Below are 19,517 nucleotides of genomic sequence, written 5' to 3' on the forward strand. Positions count from 1 at the left end.
TTGGTTTTTTGAGACAGGGTCTCACTACATAGTTGAGACTGACTGACCTGGAACTCACTATGTAGCCCAGGCTGGTCTCAAACTCACAGCGATCCTCCTGCCTCAGCCTCCCCAGTGCTGGGATGACAGGTGTGCCCCACCATGCCTGGTGGTCATACATTGTTTAATGGAGGAAAAGCATACTGTAGGTGATTAGTTGTTGTATAGATAACATATACTCACGCAAACCTGAGTGATCTAGCCTACTACGCACCTAGGCTATATGATAGACACCATCACAGACTGAAATCACCTTATGTGGTGCATGGCAGTACTTATTTATTCCATAGGATCGCTGATAATTTTTTGTGGTGCATCGGGAATTGAACCTGACACATTCTACCCCACCCCCTTTTCCTGCCTTTGGACTCAAACTGAAATCATAGGTCTTTCTTGAGTTTGGCCACCTTCAGACTGGAGCCATATGGGCTGTTGCAGGTCTTCAGCTTGCCGAATGCAGATCTCAGGACTTGTTAAGGGGCCAGCTGTGCAGGGCATTGGCAGAACACTGGCCTAGCATGTTTGAGGCCTGGGTTTGACCCCAGTACCCCCCACACACATCAGTCTCCATAGACATGTGAGCCACTTCTTTATAACAAATCTGTGTATCTACCTACCTTTTTATTCATTCTGTCTCTGGAGAACCGTGACTAATACAGGAATGACTCTAAGGACTAAGTCAGCACATCATTGATATACATGTGCTTCTTAGTTTAAAAGATAAATAAAAATATGTTCTTGGGACACAGCCCCAGAATTCAGATTCTTGAAAGTGGGGTTGTCATAAAGAAGAGATCAGGCACAGTGGCGCACGCCTGTAATCCCAACACTTGGGAGGCTGAGGCAGGAGGATTGCCCCAAGTTTGAGAGCAGCCTGGGGGACACCTGTAAACAGATGAAGCTCTCTGCCCTCTGCTTCCCTCCTGCTGTGTGGCCCATTCCTAACAGGCCACGCATAGATCTCTTGCTCCACATCATTTTACCACTGTAACCATTTTGCTTCATCATGTACCGATCCATCCATCCATCCATCCATTATGTCATACCACATTTTGTTTTAAAAATCTGTAATTTTTAGGGCCAGGGATTTAGCTCAATGGTGCCGCACCTGCCTTGCAAGTGCAAGGTCCTGAGTTCAGTCCTCAGTACCAAAACAAAACAAATCCAAATTTTGTAATTTTTAATGTACAAGTGTTTATCATTTTTATTAAGTTTTTAAAAATTAGTATCCGGGTTGTTTTTGTGTATGTGCGTTGGGATGGAATCCAGGGCCACGCACGCGCTCGGCAAGGGTCTACCACTGGGCCACTCCCCCCAGTGTGACTTTTTATTTAAAAATTATTGAAGATCATTTCCATTTTGGAACAAAATAAGAAGGTAATTTATCAAAATCATTTGGTAGGGCCAGGGATTTAGCTCGGTGGTTCCACCGCCTGCCTCCCAAGTGCAAGGACCTGAGTTAGATCCCCGCTACTCAAAAAAAACCCCAAAAATCATTTGGTAGCAGGAAACCCTCAGAAATGGTCAGAGCAGAAATTCAGGGCCCCTGTGGACACCGGCCTTTTCTCCTGTCTCATCCCTGGGCTCTCCAGAGCTGGAACAGTGCCTCTTCACAGAGATGTGTGATAACTGCTTTGCAGAGTGAAGGACTCATGTTAACCACAGGTATTTAGCCGGGATGAAAATACCAGTTTTCTAATCAGGAATCCTGGTCCTGAAGGAGCTGGCCCGTGGGCTTGGGGCTCTCACCCCTCCCAGGCCAGGCCAGGAGGTGACCCTGAAGTGTGGGACCTGTCTCCCAAGGCCACAGGCCCACACTGGCTCCGGTCTTAGGAATTTCTCCCCACATTCCTCACGTGTCTGGCATAGTTCAGCCATTTGTTTTTAATCTGACTAAATAGCCCATCCGCAGCCTTAGCAGTTTTTCAGGGAAACCAGCATAAATATTGTTATTTATTCCATTTACAATTGGCAATTAGGTTTCCTCTCAGGCACCAGAATGGAATTCAAAGCACTCAGTTAAATAAACCAGACTAATAAAGGCAGCCTGCTTTTCTCTCCAAAACATCCTTTAAAAAAAAAAAAATTGCTTCTTGGGCCGCAGATTTAGCTCAGTGGTGCTGGCACCTGCCTTGCAAGCGCAAGGACCTGAGTTCGATCCCTGGTACCAACAAAACAAAACAAACAAACAAAATGCTTCTCAAGAAAGATGCAGAACTGGGCCTCAGTCCTCCTCACGCTCACTAAATGACTTATATTGTAGGAGAGAGGGTTGAAAGGACCCCCAGAGATATGGCATCTCTGTGTCCCTTTGTCTATCACTATGTGATCTGGGCAGGTTATTTGACTTCCAGGGCTTCAGCTGAAATGAAGAATAGGAGGCCTGGATGGTTCTAACCATCTATCAAAGGCCCAGTCCACTTCTTGGGCCAGGCAGGATGGCTCTCAGGTGGCAAACGGAAGGAAAGAGAGAGAGAGAGCGAGAGAGAGAGAGAGAGAGAGAGAGAAAGAGAGGATATGATTATGACAGGGACTCAGAGGCTGGGCCTGTAGATGCCAAATGAGATACTAGAAGCAGTATAAAGCTCTACGTCTCTGCCTTATACCTGCCTCCTTTTTTATTACCTTTAGAACCTGGGTTACAACCTGTGCAGTTCTGCACATAGGCATATTAATCACTTGAGTAGTACAAGGTTTACCAGCCCTAAATGCAGCCAGCCCAACTCTTCTCCTTGTAAGACTGAGGATACTAATATATGGGTAATTAAGGCATTTTCAAGATTTGCAAGGCTCGGTGCCAGTGACGTAGTCTGTAATCCCAGCTACTTAGGAGGCTGAGGCAGGAGGATCTCAAGTTTCAGGCCAGCCTGGGCAATTTAGCAAGAGCCAGTGTCAAAATAAAAATAAAAAGGCCTGGGGATACAGTTCAGTAATAGAGCTCCCTGGCTCTATTACTTTGCTCAGTGTAGCAGAAAGACACAAAATAAGTAAATAATTGGTTGTTGTGGGTGTGATGGCTTCAAGGTTACTTTGTAGAGCTGGAGCCCTGGCCATGCAGGCCCCAGTGGGGTGGCTGCTGTCAGCTACATGGCTTCTGGAGGTGGTATCCCCACTGATGTTGAGCAGGTGACTGGCCTGTGGAGGGAGGTTGTGCTGGCTGTGTGGAAGGGACTGGACCCGTACACTATACCATCCCCAAAGGTGGCTTCAGGCACCAAGGAAGTCCTTAATTTAGTCCCGTCAATCACCAACAAGGGAATAAGCTGGTGCCCCACCAGCTGGCCCACTGAGCACCCCCACACACATACACACACACACACACACACACAGACTCACTTGGAATGGGCTGTAAAGTCTCTTTCCAACAAAGACCAGCGGGGCATCGGTTCCTCCCAAAACAAACAGACAGATAAAAAATAAGTAAGTAATTAAAGATTAGCAGGAACATTTCAGTTGTCCATTTTTATAACTAGTTCCAGTCCCCTTAGAAGTCTCCAGTCATCACCTGAAATCTTCAGTTACCTCAAAATCTGGGGAGAGCAGAGCCTCACAGACCACCCTCTGACGAAGTCATTCCCTAGGCAGGAACAGTTACCTTCACGGGAATGGGCACACTGTGCAAGCCTTAAGGACTTCTCTGGAGCACCTTTCGAGAACCGGTTCTGACATAACCACACCAGCCAGATGCAAGTTGGCCAGGATCGCTTACCTGCCAGATGCACAAACCTCCAGCTCTTGCCTTTGCTCCCATTTCCTTCACTTCCCTTTTTTATAAAGCCCCAGCGTTCCCTGTCATCCCCTAGAAGACGGATCTTGAAGCTTCATCTTTCCTCCCTGAACTGCAGTGCTGATTAGCACTCTTTTCACACCCCTCACCCCTTCCTCTCCTTGGTTGGTGTTATTATGGGGCAGGTGGCCAGGCCTGTTCAGCTGGGACCCACTGCTTCAGCTTTTACCCTAAAACTCCAGGAATAAGAAGATGGTAAAGTTCAGACACATGTTTACCTACTGTACTATTCTTCTGGTGTGAGAAATGTATACCAGATAGTCAAAAAACAGATAGACCAAAATGTATAACAGATAGTCCTTCAAAAAGGAGGGTCGGGGATTTAGCTCAGTGGTTTCACCGCCTGCCTTACAAGCGCAAGGACCCGAGTTTGATCCCCAGTACCAAAAAAAAAAAGAAAAAAAAATTTCTTAAACAAGACTGGGGATGTGGCTTAATGCAAAGATCCTGGGTTCAATCCCTACTATGACCAAAACACAATAATAAAAACAAAACTCAACCCACAAAAAGCAGTAACATTGGAAGAGGGAGCCCGTCATCACCTTCAAGGAAAATGCAGATGATTGGATCTGTGAGTCCTAGTGGAAAGCCAGCAGCTCAGGAACAGCATCAGGCCTAGTTGGGAGCGGCTCAGCCTTCTCAGGTGATAAATTCATTTCAAGCAAACATCTGGTGACCCTTACCGGGATTCAGATCCTCAAAAGTGAGGATGACATTTAAAAATTTTTTTGCAGGGGGCCAGGGATTTAGTGCAGTGGCACTGCACCTGCCTCACAAGCGCAAAGTCCTGAGTTCGATCCCCCTAATTTCTTTTCCAGTACTGGGGATCCAGCTCAGGACCTTGTGCTTGTGAGGCAGGCACGGTGCCATTGCGCTAAATCCCCAGCCCATATTTTAATTTTTAAAAAGGAAATTTGAAGCACCTAGGAACAGCCACTCTCTGAGAAGATGTCACAAAGAGGGAAACAGTATCTGCCCTGGGACCCGTGGAGGCTGAGGAGGGAGTCACTAAGAATGTCATTAACTCTGGAAAAGGCCCTAGAGCTGCAGACCAATGGCTGTGGAAGACTGCATCTTGCTGTGGGCCTCACAGGAACGTGAGACTAACTCTGGCTGCACTGATGACCGTGGAAGGCTTCCTGGAGGAAGTGTTGTTGGACACAGGCCTTGCAGGCAGGAAAGGAAAGAGAGGGTACTGGAGGACCTGCTCTCAGGAGCTGCATGCACAGAGAAGGTCCATTCCGGGGACCAGAGCTCCAGGTGCTCTCTCTCTGGGTAGGGAGGGCTATCTATGAGGCCCGCTTCCTCTCTCATCATGTAGAGTCCATTAGTTCTGTGTGGAAGGCACTAGGGCATGCTCTGTTTATCCCAGACTTGCAGTTGAATCAGCAGCAACTGTGGGTGAATTGTGAGAAGTAAAGAAGTTTAGAAAGAACATTGTAGAGCCGGTGATTTAGCTCAGTGGTTCTGCCACCTGTTTCACAAGCGTGAGGACCCGAGTTTGATCCCTGGTACCCCACCACAAAAAAGTTAAATGAAAAAAAATTGGGGGGCCTGGGATTTAGTTCCGTGGTGCCACTGCCTGCAAGGACCCGACTTTAATCCCCTGTACCAAAAAATAAAAAAGAAAAAAGAAAGAAGGCTGCATATGTTGACAGCAACTATCTCTGGGTACCAGAGTTTAGGGCTGAGGGCCATGTTTATTTATGTATTCTGTATCATGATTTATTTATTTTTTTTTTGGTACGGGGGATTGGGGATGGAACTTGGGTCCTTGCACCTGTGAGGCAAGCAGTGGCAACACTGAGCTAAATCCCCTGCTTGTATCGTGTTTTATTTTATTATTATTATTATTTTTTTTTTTACAGTGATCCTCCTGCCTCAGCCTCCCAAGTGCTGGGATTACAGGCGTGCGCCACCACGCCCAGCCTGTATCGCGTTTTATATTGGTTGAGGTGTTCAATATGCTATTTGTATGATAGTCAAAAAGTTATTTGTATAAAAGAAAAGCTGTGGGCTGGGGATTTAGCTCAGTGGCACTGAGCCTTCCTTGCAAGCGCCAAGGTCCTGAGTTTGATCCCTGGTACAAAAAAAATGAAATAAAGAAAAGCTGTGTGTGTGTGTGTGCGTGCGTGCGTGCGTGCGTGTGTGTGTGTGTGTGTGTGTGATGTGTGTGTTATGTGGTGCTGGGGATTAAAGCCAGGTCATCTCACATGCTGGGCAAGCACTCTACCACTAAGCTACATCCCTGACCCTAGTATTTGATTTTTCATATTTAAAACAAGTCAAGTTTTCAGAAAAGTTGCAAAATTGTTTAAAGAACTCCAAATTATTCTTCACAGATATTCACTTATTGACACTCTGCCACATTTGTGCGTATCTCCACTACATATATACAATTTGTTTATTTGTTTCTTTGTTCTTTTGTTTTGTTTTTAGTACTGGGGATCGAACTTGGGTCCTTGTGCTTGTGAGGCAGGCAGCAGAACTACTGAGCTAAATCCCCGGCCCTGTATATACAATTTGTGTATTTGTGTGGTACTGGTGATTGAACACCAGGCCTTCACATCCCTAGAGCTACATCCCTAGATCTTTTTATTTTTTTGAGACAGGGTCTTGCTAAGTTGCCCAGGCTGGGCTTGAACCTGTGATTCTCCTACCTCAGCCTCCCAGAGAACTGGGATTACAAGCATGTGTCAACCATACCAAGCCACATACATGTCTTAAAAAGTTAATTTTGAGCCAGGAGTGGTGGCGCACACCTATAATCCCAGCACTTGGTAGGCTGAGGCATGAGGATCGCTGTGAGTTAGAGACCAGCCTGGGCTACATTGTGAGTTCCAGGTCAGTCTCAACAACATAGTGACACCTTGTCTCAAAAAACAAAAAAACAAAAACAAAAACAAAAACCAACAAAAAAGCCAGTAAATTGCAGATGTCATACCCTTTGCCTCTAATTATTTCAGCATTTTTTTACTAAGGACAAGGGCAATCTCTTATTCTGAAGGTATGGAGGAAAAAACAAAATATTTTATCTTATTTTCATTCAACAATCAACACAGAATACTTCTGTGACCCCAGATATGTGTGGGTTTTCTCCTACACATCATTTTTTTCCAGTACTGGGGATTGAATCCAGGGTCGTCACTCTGAGCTACACCCCAGCACTTGTTTTTTTTTTGTTTGTTTTTGAGACAGGGTCTCACTATGTAGTTGTGACTGCCCTAGAACTCACTACGTAGCCCAGGCTGGTCTCAAACTCACAGCGATCCTCCTGCCTCAGCCTCCCGAGTGCTGGGAGTACAGGTGTGTGCCGCTATGCTGGGCTCTAGCACTTTTTTTTTTTTTTTTTGAGACAGGGTCTCACTATGTAGTTGAGACTGACCTGGAACTCACTATGTAGCCCAGGCTGGTCTTGAACTCACAGCAATCCTCATGCCTCAGCCTCCCGAGTGCTGGGATTACAGGCGTGCACCACCATGCTCTGGGAGCACTTGTTTTTTAATCAGACAGGATCATGCTAAGTCACTGAGTTGCCCAGGCTGGGCTCTAAAATGAGATCCTTCTGCCTCAGTCTCCCAGCATGCTGGGACTACAGGCCTGCACCATGCCTGGCTAAAAGACCAAATATTTTTTACAATATCACACATAATCACAACCACAATAAAAATAAATGAATTTAATTAACATTGATACAATCTATCATCTAACAGGCGGTCACATTTTTGGGAACTGTTTCAATATTGTGCTCCTTAACACCCCACCAGCATCCGGATCCAATTCAGGGCTTTGTATTGCACTTAGTTGTCATGTCCTTTTGATCTTCTTTATGTTGTGGAGCTGGGGATCGAATCCAGGGTCTTGCTAGGCAAGCTCTCTATCACTGAGCTACTCCTTAGCTCATGTTTTATCTCCTGTAATCAGCAACAGTTCTTCAGCCTTTGTTATTACACAGACTGCTGGAAGGGTACAGACTAGTTATTCAAGAGCAGGTCCCTCAGCTTGGCTTTCGCCAAAGTTTCCTCATAACTGATTTTATGCATTGCTGAGTGGACTGAGACTGTTTCCTTCTCAGTGAAGGATGTCAGTTCTGTCCTGTTAATGCTAACGCGTACCACCTGATTAAGGCGGTATCTGTAGGGTTTCTCTACTGGAGTTACTATTTCTCGTTTTTTATCATCAAGTGATTTATGACTATGTAGGAGCCTTCAAATATCTTTTCAATTTAATGAGACAAAAAAGAAAAAAAAAAGGAGAGGGGGATACTTTCAGAAAATGGATTCCTGTTTTAAACAGAAGATACCCAGCAGCGATCCTCTGGCAGAAAACTTTGTCAATAAAGTTTTGGGAACAGGAATGTAAACCTTTCCGGAAGGGTGCGGCCGGGCAGGCGCAAGACCTATCGGAAGTCGTAGTTTTCCAGCGCGCCGGCTAAATCCCCCCGCCCCGGTCTCCGCTAGAAAGAGCCAGAAGAGGCCAGGGATTTAGCTTAGTGGTTCTGCCGCCTGCTTCGTAAGTGCAAGGTCCCAAGTTCGATCCCCGGTACAAAAAAAACAAAAAGAAAGAGCTAAAGGACGAGCAACCGGGTGGAGAGAGAAAGGCGTTGCGCTCCGGCCGCGATGCACCATGGGACCGGGAGTTCGCGGCGTTTGCCTCGCCGTACCCTGCCGCGCCTGCGCGGGAGAACTGGCCTTCTTTACCCGATGAGCCCCGCGCGCTGGCCGGAGGAAAGCCGGCTTGGGTTTGAACAAATCAAATCGAAGGAAAGAAACTGCCGGCTTTCAAAATCCTCCTCCTCCGCCATCATCAGCTACAGTGCAGAGAGCAGGTGTAGGAGGCGCGAGTGACTAGGTACTCCGGGAGCGCGGTCTGACAGACAGACAGGCGGGCTGGGCACCGGGACGGCTGACCCCAGGGCAGCGACTCGACCGGACCTGACCTGACTAGATTGGCGTCCGTCTAGCCCGACAGACGTGCGCGCTCGGCTCGCCCCGCGCGGCGGCGCCGCCTATTCACGGTAGGGCCGGGGTCCCTGTCCTCTTCCCGTCACCTGCCGGGGGCGGAGCGGCTGGGACTGACGGCGGAGAGTGTGGTGCAGCTGAACCCCACAACGCGCCCCTCGTCCTCTCCTGCGCGCCTTCGACTGCAGAGCGCGGGGTGGACATGGGGGAGCGAGGTGCTGGGCGTCTCCGGGCCTTTTAGAAGTGGGGAAACTAAGGCCTAAAGAGAGAATTTGACGCGCCCACGCCTCCCCTCCCGCAGTTGCCGGCAGTGGCGTCTCTGGTAGGCGTCGGTGTCACCTAGAGGCGGTGCGAGTCCTCAGGGAACCCTGGGCGAAGCCCGACGCCCCTGTCCCGCGCTACCTCTGCTCGTTCACGTGCTCATGAGTGGCGCCGCCACCGCCGCCTCCCCTGTCGGCCCACGCCTGCTGGGGCCAGGCGGGTGCCACCGTTGTCCCCGGGATCTGCGTGAGTCAGTGCTGACGCTTTGCCAGATCGATGGTGCACCGAAGGACGTCTCCCACGCTGCCGCCCAGAGGGAGAGGACCTTCCTGTATTAACCGTTTGCTTTTGCTTTGCTGCTGGCTCCTTGATGACCTTGGACAAATCAACGCATCTCTTTGTTTTGGCTTCTTAGACTTAAAAGTGATTGGCAAGGATGTTTGCGCGTGTGCGTGCGTGTGTGTGTGTGTGTGTGTGTGTATGTGTGATTTGCATCTCATGAGACTGAGAAATTTGTGTCCCATTTGCATCTGGACCCCATCACCATTTTTTCTAGCCTCATATTGTCCCATCTCAGAAGCGCAAGAGGTGATTTGGTTCCAGATCAATTTTTATTCAATTCACTGCACTCTTTGAGCACCTAAATGGCAAGCCCTGTGCAGCAGGTAGTTAGTGATCCTGTGGAGACTAGACTAGGTCAGAGCATGCATCTCCTTTGCTAGAAGTTTCCCAGCAGCTCTCCTTGGCACTCAGGGTGAAAACTAGGGTCCTTAAAATGGCCTTTGTGACGCATATTCTGTTCTTTTGGTAGAATGATCTTTCCCCAGATGTTTGCATGGTCCAATATTTGATAACATTTCGGTTTTATTTAATTCTTTGCTGATAGTACCTTTTCTAATTACTCTACTTTAAATTGTGACCCCCCCCAAAAAAAAATCCTCCTTAGTTAGGCTTGCTCTCTCTTTCTCCCTCTCTCTCTTATTTTTTTGTGGTATAATACTGAGGATCCAATTTAAGGCCATCACACCAAGCTACATCCATATCCCTAGCCCTTTTTTTGTTTTTTGTTTTTTGGATTTTTTTTTTTTTGGTACTGGGGGGTCGAACCCAGGACCTTCCCATCCCTTTTTTGAAACAGGGCTTGTTAAATTGCCTACACTGGGCTAGAACTTGCAGTTCTCACTCAGTGTCCTGGGATTATAGACATGCAACACTATAACCTAGCCATAACATAATAAATATTTTGTTTAAGCATATACTACAAGAAGAAGGGAATTTTTTTGTTTTGTTTGTTTGTTTGTTTGTTTGTTTTTGAGACAGGGTCTCACTATGTAGTTGAGACTAACCTGGAACTCACTATGTAGCCCCAGGCTGCTCTCAAACTCACAGTGATCCTCCTGCTTCAGCCTCCTGAGTGCTGGGATTACAGGCATGCGCCACCATGCCCGGCTAGAAAGGACTTTTTTTGTGGCTTTTGATACAGGGTTTCACTGTGTAGTTCAGGCTGGCCTTGAACTCAGGGCAGTTCTCCTGCCTCAGCCTCCTGAGTGCTGGGATCACAGGTGTGTACCACCACACCTGGCCCAAGAAGACAGGAGTTTTGTTTCATTTACTGCTTTTTTTTTTTTTGACCGGGGATTGAACTTGGGTTCTTGCCTTTGTGAGGCAGGTGACAGAACCACTGAGCTAAATCCCCAGCCCTCATTCACTGCTATTTTGCTGTTACTTGGAGCAATGTCCAATACAGAGTAATATTTAGTCTAATAAATGTTTTGTTCAATGAATGCCAGATGCCTTTCCCAGAAGAATAATACCAGCTTACTGATAAGGATATGCAGGCATAGACAAACCAGGGCGATAGGCAGGTAGTGGTGCATGCCTGTAATCCCAGCCCTTGAGGGGCTGAGGCAGGAGGTTTATTGAATTTGAGGCCAACCAGTGCTACACAGTGAGTTCAAGGCCAGCTGGAATTGCATGGCAATTGCCCTGTCTCAAAAAAAAACCAGGGTGATAGCTGATAGGAATAGGAGAAGGGGTGACAAGCTGGCTGTTTGAGCCCAGAGGAAGTCTGGAGGATGAAGGCCTATCAAAACTCCATCTGAGGATGCCTCTCCATAGCATGCCCTTGCTTTGTTTCCCATATCTCTTTTCCTTGGTCTCCCCATTATCTGTCATGGAATTGTCCATTCTGCTAGGTGCTGAGTTCCAGGCTGGAAGCAGCAATATTTTTGGGACATATACAGTGATACCTTGGTTGTTAAACTCAATTCGTTCCAAATTCATGTTCAAACACCAAAAAGTTTGAGAATTGAATATATTTTTCCCAAAAGAAATAATAGAAAACCACATAATTTATTCTGAGGCCCCAAAAATTATACTCATAAATTCATTTTTCTAGGACTTTAACAGATTTTGCAATGATTTCTTTCTTTAGCTCTGTCATGGTTCACACAGCTCTCCTGGCTTTACTGCTGGTTATCACTAACCTTCTTTGGAGCTGTGGTTACAATATTTTATGCAAATAAGGGTCATAAAAAAGCACAGTGGTGAATATTTTAGTGCACTCACATTAGCACTACATGTCTAGTTGTGAGCGGTGTGCTTAGATGAAGCATCACCCCTGTGTGTCCTAGGCTAGACGTGACTTGTTACTCAGCCTGTGCGGGTGTTTTCATGTTGAATTTCAGTTTGCTATCAAGAAAAGCCGGCCGATTAACAGAATTTTTTGACCTTTGTTGTTTGAATAGTAGAAAGTTCACACTTGTAGTCATTGGAAAGATACCTGAGGTATCACTGTACAGTATTGTACTGCACTGTACAGTATAGGACACATCATCAGCTACTTGCTGTTGAACTCCTAAATCCCTGCAGTTATGTATCTGTTTGTAGGCTAATGAATTGGTTGCTGGTGGGCAACCCCGAGGTGGTTTCAGGACGGGGACTGGCCACCAAAAAAGACTCAGGCAGCATTAGAGGGGTAGGACTTTCAGCCCTGTACTCCAACCTCTGGAGAAGGTCTGAAGGTTAAACTGATCACCAGTAGCCATTGATTTAACCAATTGTATAGATATAGGGCACCAAGAAATCCAAATACTCAAAATAATCCAAAAAAGGAAAATATAACTCCTGCTAGATATCTGAAACACGAGTTTGCATTCTCTCAAATCGAAGAATGAATTCTAGGAACAATGGAGGTTAAGAGTAGAAAAAAAATTTAGATTTTTTTTTTTTTTCTGGTACCAGGGATTGAACTCAGGACCTGCTTGAGAGGCAGGTGTGGTGCCACTGAGCTAAGCCCAGCCCAGAAAAAAATTTATTGAGAGAACGATAGCTTCTAACAGAGACAGAAGGTGGTCCTGAAAGTGGGTTGCCCACCCACCCTGCTTTTCAAAGGGTGTCATGGAGCAAAGCCACGAGGTGAGGCGGGTGGGTACAAAGCGGGACAAAACTATAAGATCTGCTGGAAAATCATAAGGTGGTCATGAGGTGGGACAAAACCATGATCAACCAGTAAGATTACAAGTGTAGTCACCCAAGTGATACTAATTAAATGGCTATCAAATGGAGAAGCTAGTCAGGTCGCAAGCATGCAGGGATTCCCAGAGTGAATGATTAGGGATGTTTTGGCCCCCAGTTAAGGTGATAGATGTCTTTTTAGAATATCAGTCACTGCTGCTCAACCATAGGGGAAGTATGTGGGTGTTAACCTTTAGTGAATGTGTCTCACTTGTTTTCTATGCTGAGGGCCCAGCTGTCTTAAAATGTTTTCGAACTTCACTGTCTGCAATAATATCTGTGTAAGGAAGCCTCCTTAAAACCCCTCAGAGAGTGTCCAGAAAGCTGAATGTGTGTAGGTTCTGGGGTATTGCAGCCCCGGTGTGTGGGGGGGGGCATGTGGAAGCTCCCAACTCTTTCTGTATCCTTTGCAGTACTCTTTCTGAAACAACAGTGTTTCCCTGAATTCAGTGAGCTGTTTCAGCAAATTAATTGAACCCAAGGAGTGGGTTATGGGAGCTCCAGTTTGTAGCAAGTCATACGTGCAGTAAACCAACCCGAGGCTTGCATTAACATTGGAAGTAGGGCTCAATCTTGTAAGATTGAACCCTCAACCTGTGGGCTGTGACACTGTCCAGGTAGATGGTGTCAGAATCAGCAATGAATTAGAAGATGCCAGTGGTATTCATTGTAGAATGAATTGATTGCTTGGTACTCAGGGAAGAACTCGTAGACGTCTGCCATCAGAAGTGTGTTATGAGAATACACTGAAGAAATTGAGTTTTTGCATTCCCTCGCCTATTGTGATGGTGGCTGTTGTGATGTAGAGATTTCTGGTCTCCTAGAACCCCTGAGAGGCCATCTGCCCAGTTTCTTGGGATAATACCAGATGTGCAGTGAGCTGAGCCTTTGGCCCCAGCCCCAGAGTCATGATAATGGGGGCAGCAGGGCAGTCTCTGGGATGAATGATCTAGATCCCTTAGCCATTTCTGTCCTGTTTGAGGAATGGGGCCCTCAAACAGAGAACTGCCAAGATGATCAGGCAGGTAAGTGCATACTTGGGGCAGACTCATTGAAGCCTTTAGCCTGAGACTTGACCTGCCACTCATTAGGGGGCCCAGGAAGTGGACATTTGGCATGGTTTGGCTGAGTGTCCCCACTGGGCAGTTTGACAGGGGAGGTCTTACAGTGAGCCTATAACTCTTCAGGGGCTAAAGCTGATTTCACTGTTTTCTTGCTACCTCCTCCACTCCTCTCAAACCGTTTCTTCACTAATAGTTTTTTCATTTCTCCTAGTGGTTTAGCTCTTGGGTTCTCCATGGCAAGGTCAGCGAGGCCAGCACCAGAAGTGACTGATAGCTTATCCTGATCCTTCCCAACCAGAGGCCCCATGAGATGCCTTTCTCTTTTTTTTTTCTTTTATTGAGTTTATTGGTACTTTTTAAGTATACAGTACAGTTACATTCATCATTGGCATCTTGTACCTTTACATGACAGATCTTGGTCTCACTTTTTGCCTTATACCCCGCCCTCTCTTTGAGCTGCCTTTCTTAATGTAATTTTGGTCTCCTCAGTTTGCAGATCTCCAGCAGAGCCCACCATTGTAGGCACCATGGCCTCTGAAGACATCGCCAAGCTGGCAGAGACTCTGGCTAAAACCCAGGTGGCTGGAGGACAGCTGAGTTTCAAGGGCAAGAGCCTCAAACTGAACACTGCTGAAGATGGTGAGTTCCCGGGCTGGTTGTGCAAGGGAGGAGAGGAAGTGCAAGGGTGACAGCTGGTTGTACAGGTTCTTTGAGCAACATTGTCTCTAATTATTTGTCCTGTCAGCTCTAGGAGGTCACATGTCTTTGGAATTCTTCTAACAGTGAGGCTTAATGGCCTTTTGCCCAGGATTAGGCTGTAGCTCAGTGGTAAAGTATTTGCCTTCATGTTGGCAGTGGGCACCCTTTTTTCACTGCTCCTTTATCTCTCAGGAAGGGGATAGAGGTCACAAAGGGGCACATTTAGAGGCAGACTTGGATACAGCTCTTCCCACCCCTGCCTTCATCCTATGATCTCAGGTGAGACCTGGAATATGCTGAGGCTCTGGTGGAGTTGCATTAAAACAATCTGAGCCCTCTTAGGAGCTTCTGGGTTCTGGTCCCTGCAACCAGATGCCCCATGGAGGGGGATGGAGACTGTTGGGTGCAAACCAGAATTACAGGTCCTGTCTTTCCACCCCTGGGCAGGGCTTGGCTGGCACAGGCCAGCCCTGAGTGCCCTGCTGACTGGAAATAAAGATAACTGCAGTAGTTCTGGTGAGGCCTCTTAGGGTTTGGGCCCAACCAGGAAAATGGTCTGGTTTTACCTGGCTGTCACCGTACACAGGTGGCCTTAACCTTCCTCCCCCCAGGCCAAAGACTACTTGAGTCCTTGGGGTGCTGGGAGTGTGGTCATGTCCATTCCTGACAGTTTCATAGGATTTTGAAATTTATGAGTTCCTCTCATCATCCCTCAAAGAGGTAGATGGAAGTGTTTTTTTGTTTGTTTGTTTTTGTTTTTTCTTTTTATTGAGTTTATTGGTACAGTCTAGGTATACAATATAATTACATTCATCATTGGGATTCTGTACCTTTACATAATAAGTCTTGATTCTCATTTTTTCCCCTTGTCCCTGCCCTCCCTTCACCCCCTCTTCCCCTCCCCATTTACAAACACTTTATTTTCATTTTTCAGTTTCTCATATTTTTTTCCTCTCCCTTATTACCTTTCCCCCACCCTTCCCACTTTCCCTACACCTTTAGCCCTTTACTTCCTATTTCACATCATTAATTATCTCATTAGGATCCTGTGTACTATTATAGTTTTTCACACCAGAGAAACTGGTATTCAGTTAAAGAAATCTCTGTATGAACATTAAAAATAGGGAATCCTAAAATAAGACTAAAAAGGAAAGTAAAAGAGAAAAGGCAATGATGAAACATTAAAATAAACCTTAATTCTGGAGATGAAAATGGTCCCTGAACATATTTAAATTGCTTCTTGCTCTTGTAGTCTTATTCTTTTTTTTCATTATTTAGAGAATACTTTATTAGTTTCTGTAATCAAACCCACGTAGATATGACCTTACATATTTAGTACGATGTGTTACCCCTGTATACATGGAAAAAAAATAAAAATGAAAAAAATTAACATTTCTAGACCAATATGGCTGTCTATTTCTGTACAATGCCAACTCAACACAGTAAATTGGGATGACTTTTTGCAAAATTGGCAGCACCGTTAAAGTTTCCCAAAATTCAATTTTTATATATATATATATGTGTGTGTGTATATATTTATATTTATATAAAAAGACTAATAATAGCAGTATGTAATGCATCGATAGCAGCAACAGCTTTTCCAGGTTCTGCAGTCATCTGAACAAAATTATAGACATTCAGCACATTCCATTAAAACAAAACGAAACAAAACGAAACAAAAAGAAACAAAGAAAAGAATAATATCCAGACAACAGCAAAGTTCTGTTGCTGTTGTGGTACCTGGCACCATTTTTTTTTATTAGCCTCTTAATCATCATCTGGAAAGAGAACATTCTAGAGTAATATCATTAAATGTAGATCTGATAAAGCACGGTCCCTACTATGTATCATAAAGCAGGTATAAGATATTTTACATTCATAGAGGTATGATACAGTACCGTCCTACATCAATAATACTAGAATTGGTTTTGGTTTGAAATTTACTTTGTCTGCCAATAAGATTGCTACCCCTGTTTTTTTCTGGGCTCCTGTCATATGGAGAATTATTTTCTATCTTTTCACTTTCAGTCTCTGGGCTTCTTTTTGCCCTAGGTGTGTTTCTTGTATACAACATATTGTTGGATTTTGCTTCTTATTCCATTTTGCCAGTCTATTTCTCTTGATTGGTGAGTTGAGGCCATTGACATTTGCTGGTTATAACTGATATGTACTGACTTATTATTGACATGTTTTTGGCCTTTTGTTGACTCTTGTTACTTTTTCACCTTCTCCTTTTAATTTCTTGCCTTGCCTATTTGATTTGCTCTGTTGGGCCTCATGGTGTTGTTGCCTTCATTGTCTTTTTCTAGGATCTTGTTTAGAATTGCTTGTAGTGCTGGTTTGGTATTCACGTAGTTTCTCAGGTGTTCTTTGTCGTGGAAGTGTCTTATTTCCCCCTCCATTTTGAAAGAGAGTTTTGCTGGATACATCAGTCTAGGTTGGAGGTTGTTCTCTTTTGGTACTTGAAATATCTCATTCCATGCTCTCCTTGCCCCAAGGGTTTGTGTTGAAAAGTCTGCTTTGATTCTGATGGGCTTTCCTTTATATGTGATTTCTTTCTTTTCTCTTACTGCTTGTAGTATTTTGTTCTTCTGTTGGGTTTCTGGGATCTTGATTATTATATGTCTAGGTGTAGACTTTTTTTTTATTGTAGCTAGTTGGGGTCCTATATGCCTCAGTTATCAGAATGTCAAATTCTTCCCCTCTGTTTGGGAAGTTTTCTGTCATTAATTCTGCAAACAGCTTTTTTAAGTCATTTGTATTTTCTCCTGCTACTTCATGTATTCCTATCAGTCTTATGTTATTCTTCTTTGCATCATCTAGGAGTTGTTGGATCGATTTCTCATGATCCCTTACTGTTTTTAAGAGACCTCTCTTTTCATGGTCACTGACTGCAATCTTATCTTCTATATCTGAGAGTGTATCTTCGCATTCTTTTGTTCTGTTGCGTACACTTTCTATGGAGTGTTTAATCTCCTGGATATCTGTTTGAATCTGTTTTATGGATTCCATTTCTTTTGTTTGTTTGTTTTTAATGAGGAAAAGGGATTTAGGAGACTTAAATCACTTATCCAAGGTCACATGTCTGGAAAATAATGAGCTGGATTATAACAGAGATTGAGCTGAATCCTTGTTCCTGTGTTTCTTTTTTTTTTTTTCCCGCTTGGTAATGGAGATTGAACTCAGGACCTTGCACTTGCGAGACAGGTGGTAGCACTGCTGAGCTAAATCCCTGGCCCTGTTTGTTTCTGTGTTTCTAAGTAGACGTTCAGTTTGCTAAACATGGATTTGATATTAAATGCCATTTATTGAATACTGTGTCCAGCAAGGTGTTCAGTGTCATATAAAGAGTATCTCAGTTTATCTGTATCCCCATTTTGCAGATTGGGAAACTGAGGCTGAAGGGTTAGGGTTAGGGATTGAACTTGGGTCCTTGTGCTTGCAAGGCAGGTGGCAGTCTTTGTCAATTTTGGAAGGTAGATTTTTAAGGTACATCAATCTGGGTTGGAAGTTGTTGTCTTTCGGGGCTTGAAATACTTCAAGCTCTCCTTGATTTGAGGGTTTATGGTGAGAGCTCTGCTGTGATTTGTTTCTTTTCTCTAATAGCTTTTGATATTTTTGTCTTATGTTGAATTTCTGGAATCATGACTATTGTATGCCTTAGTGTTGATTTTTTTTGGCGGGGGGGTACCAGGGATTGATCTTGAGTCCTAGCATTTGCAAGGCAAGCAGTGGAACCACTGAGCTAAATCCCCACCCAGCCCTAGTGTAGATTTTTTTAATCATGGTTACTTGGAATTCTACATGCCTCCCTAAATGTGTCTATATGTCAAATTCTTTTTCCATGCTTGAGATGTTTTCTGCCATTACTTCTGTGAACAGCCTTTTTATGTTGTTTGTGTTATCTCCTGCTTTTTCATCAATCTTATGTTATTCTTCTTTGGATCATCTAGTAGCTGTTGGATTGATTTTTCATTGTCCCTTACTCTTTTTCAGAATTCTTTCTTTCTTCCTCTCCTTCCCCTACCCTCCCCCTCTCTCATCCCCTCCCTTCCCTTCCCTCTTGGAAGTACCAGGGATGAAACTCAGAACCTTGTGCTTGCCAGGCAGGTGCTGCACCACTGAGCTACATCCTCTTCCCAAGTAATCTTTTCTTTTTCATAGTCACTAACTACAATCTTATCTTCTAAACCTGATATTTTGTCCTCACATTGACTCATTCTCTGTGTATTCTTTCAGTAGAATGTGTGTTTGTTTGTTTTTCCAGTACCAGTGATCAAACTCAGGACCTTTGCTTGTGAGGCAGGCACAGTGGCACTGAGCTAAATCCCTGCCCCTCAGTGGAAATTTTTTTTTTTTTTTTGGTACTGGGGATCAAACTCGGGTCCTTGTGCTTGCCAGGCAGGCGGTGGAACCACTGAGCTAAATCCCTGCCCCTCAGTGGAAATTTTTTTTTTTTTTTGGTACTGGGGATCAAACTCGGGTCCTTGTGCTTGCCAGGCAGGCGGTGGAACCACTGAGCTAAATCCCTGGCCCGCTCAGTGGAATTTTTAATGTCCTAGATGTGTGTTTGAGTCTGTTTCATGGTTTTCATTTCTTTCCTATGTTGGACATTCATGGTTTCCATCATTTTCCTAAGCTCCTTTCTTTCTTTCTTTCTTTATTTTTCATATGTATCTGTGCTGGAGTCACCATGCACCCCCCATACTGGGGATCGAACTCAGGCCCTTGCACTTGCGAGGCAGTCACCAGAACCACTGAGCTAAATCCCCAGCCCAACCATGTCTTTCATTATAGTCACCGTCTTTGTCATTATCTGAGAGATTCATTCTTTTTTGAGAGAGATTATTTCTGATTTGATTTTTTTTCTCATCTGCTTTGTTACTTATGCTATTACCACTTAAGAAAGTTTCGGTGGGTGGCTTTCAAACGGTTTCACCTCATTGTTCTCTGGGGTTGCCTTTGGTAAGTAAGCTGGAGGTCTAGAGTTGCATTTTGCTTAAGTGTCTCCTCATTTTCAATTTTTTTGTTTTATTGCAGTTCCTGGATTGATGCTTATAAATTGCTGGCAGGGGGCTGGGGATTTAGCTCAGTGGTTTGGTGGCCTGTCTTGCAAGCACAAGGACCCGAGTTCAATCCCAGTACCAAAAAAAAAAAAAAAAAAAAAAAAAAAAAAAAAAAAAAAACCAC

At 44.7% G+C, this 19,517-nt stretch overlaps 1 protein-coding gene across 4 annotated transcripts in view; it reads left to right on the forward strand.

Moving 5' to 3' along the window:
* The first annotated feature begins 8,505 nt into the window (after window positions 1-8,505).
* Window positions 8,506-19,517, forward strand: part of Rangap1 (Ran GTPase activating protein 1) — a 34,096-nt gene continuing 23,084 nt past the window's right edge. For 2 of the 4 annotated variants that reach the window (XM_010634472.3, XM_033766202.1), the window contains exons 1-2: window positions 8,506-8,843; window positions 14,118-14,267. In XM_010634472.3, coding sequence (XP_010632774.1) covers window positions 14,156-14,267 — 112 coding nt within the window. In that variant the 5' untranslated portion in view covers window positions 8,506-8,843; window positions 14,118-14,155. The remainder of the gene's footprint in view (window positions 8,844-14,117; window positions 14,268-19,517) is intronic. The other 2 variants (XM_010634471.3, XM_010634469.3) reach the window with 2 other exon arrangements.

This window comes from Fukomys damarensis, unplaced genomic scaffold, assembly GCF_012274545.1.
Source record: "Fukomys damarensis isolate Sample0158 unplaced genomic scaffold, DMR_v1.0_HiC HiC_scaffold_19, whole genome shotgun sequence".
NCBI lineage: Eukaryota > Metazoa > Chordata > Mammalia > Rodentia > Bathyergidae > Fukomys > Fukomys damarensis.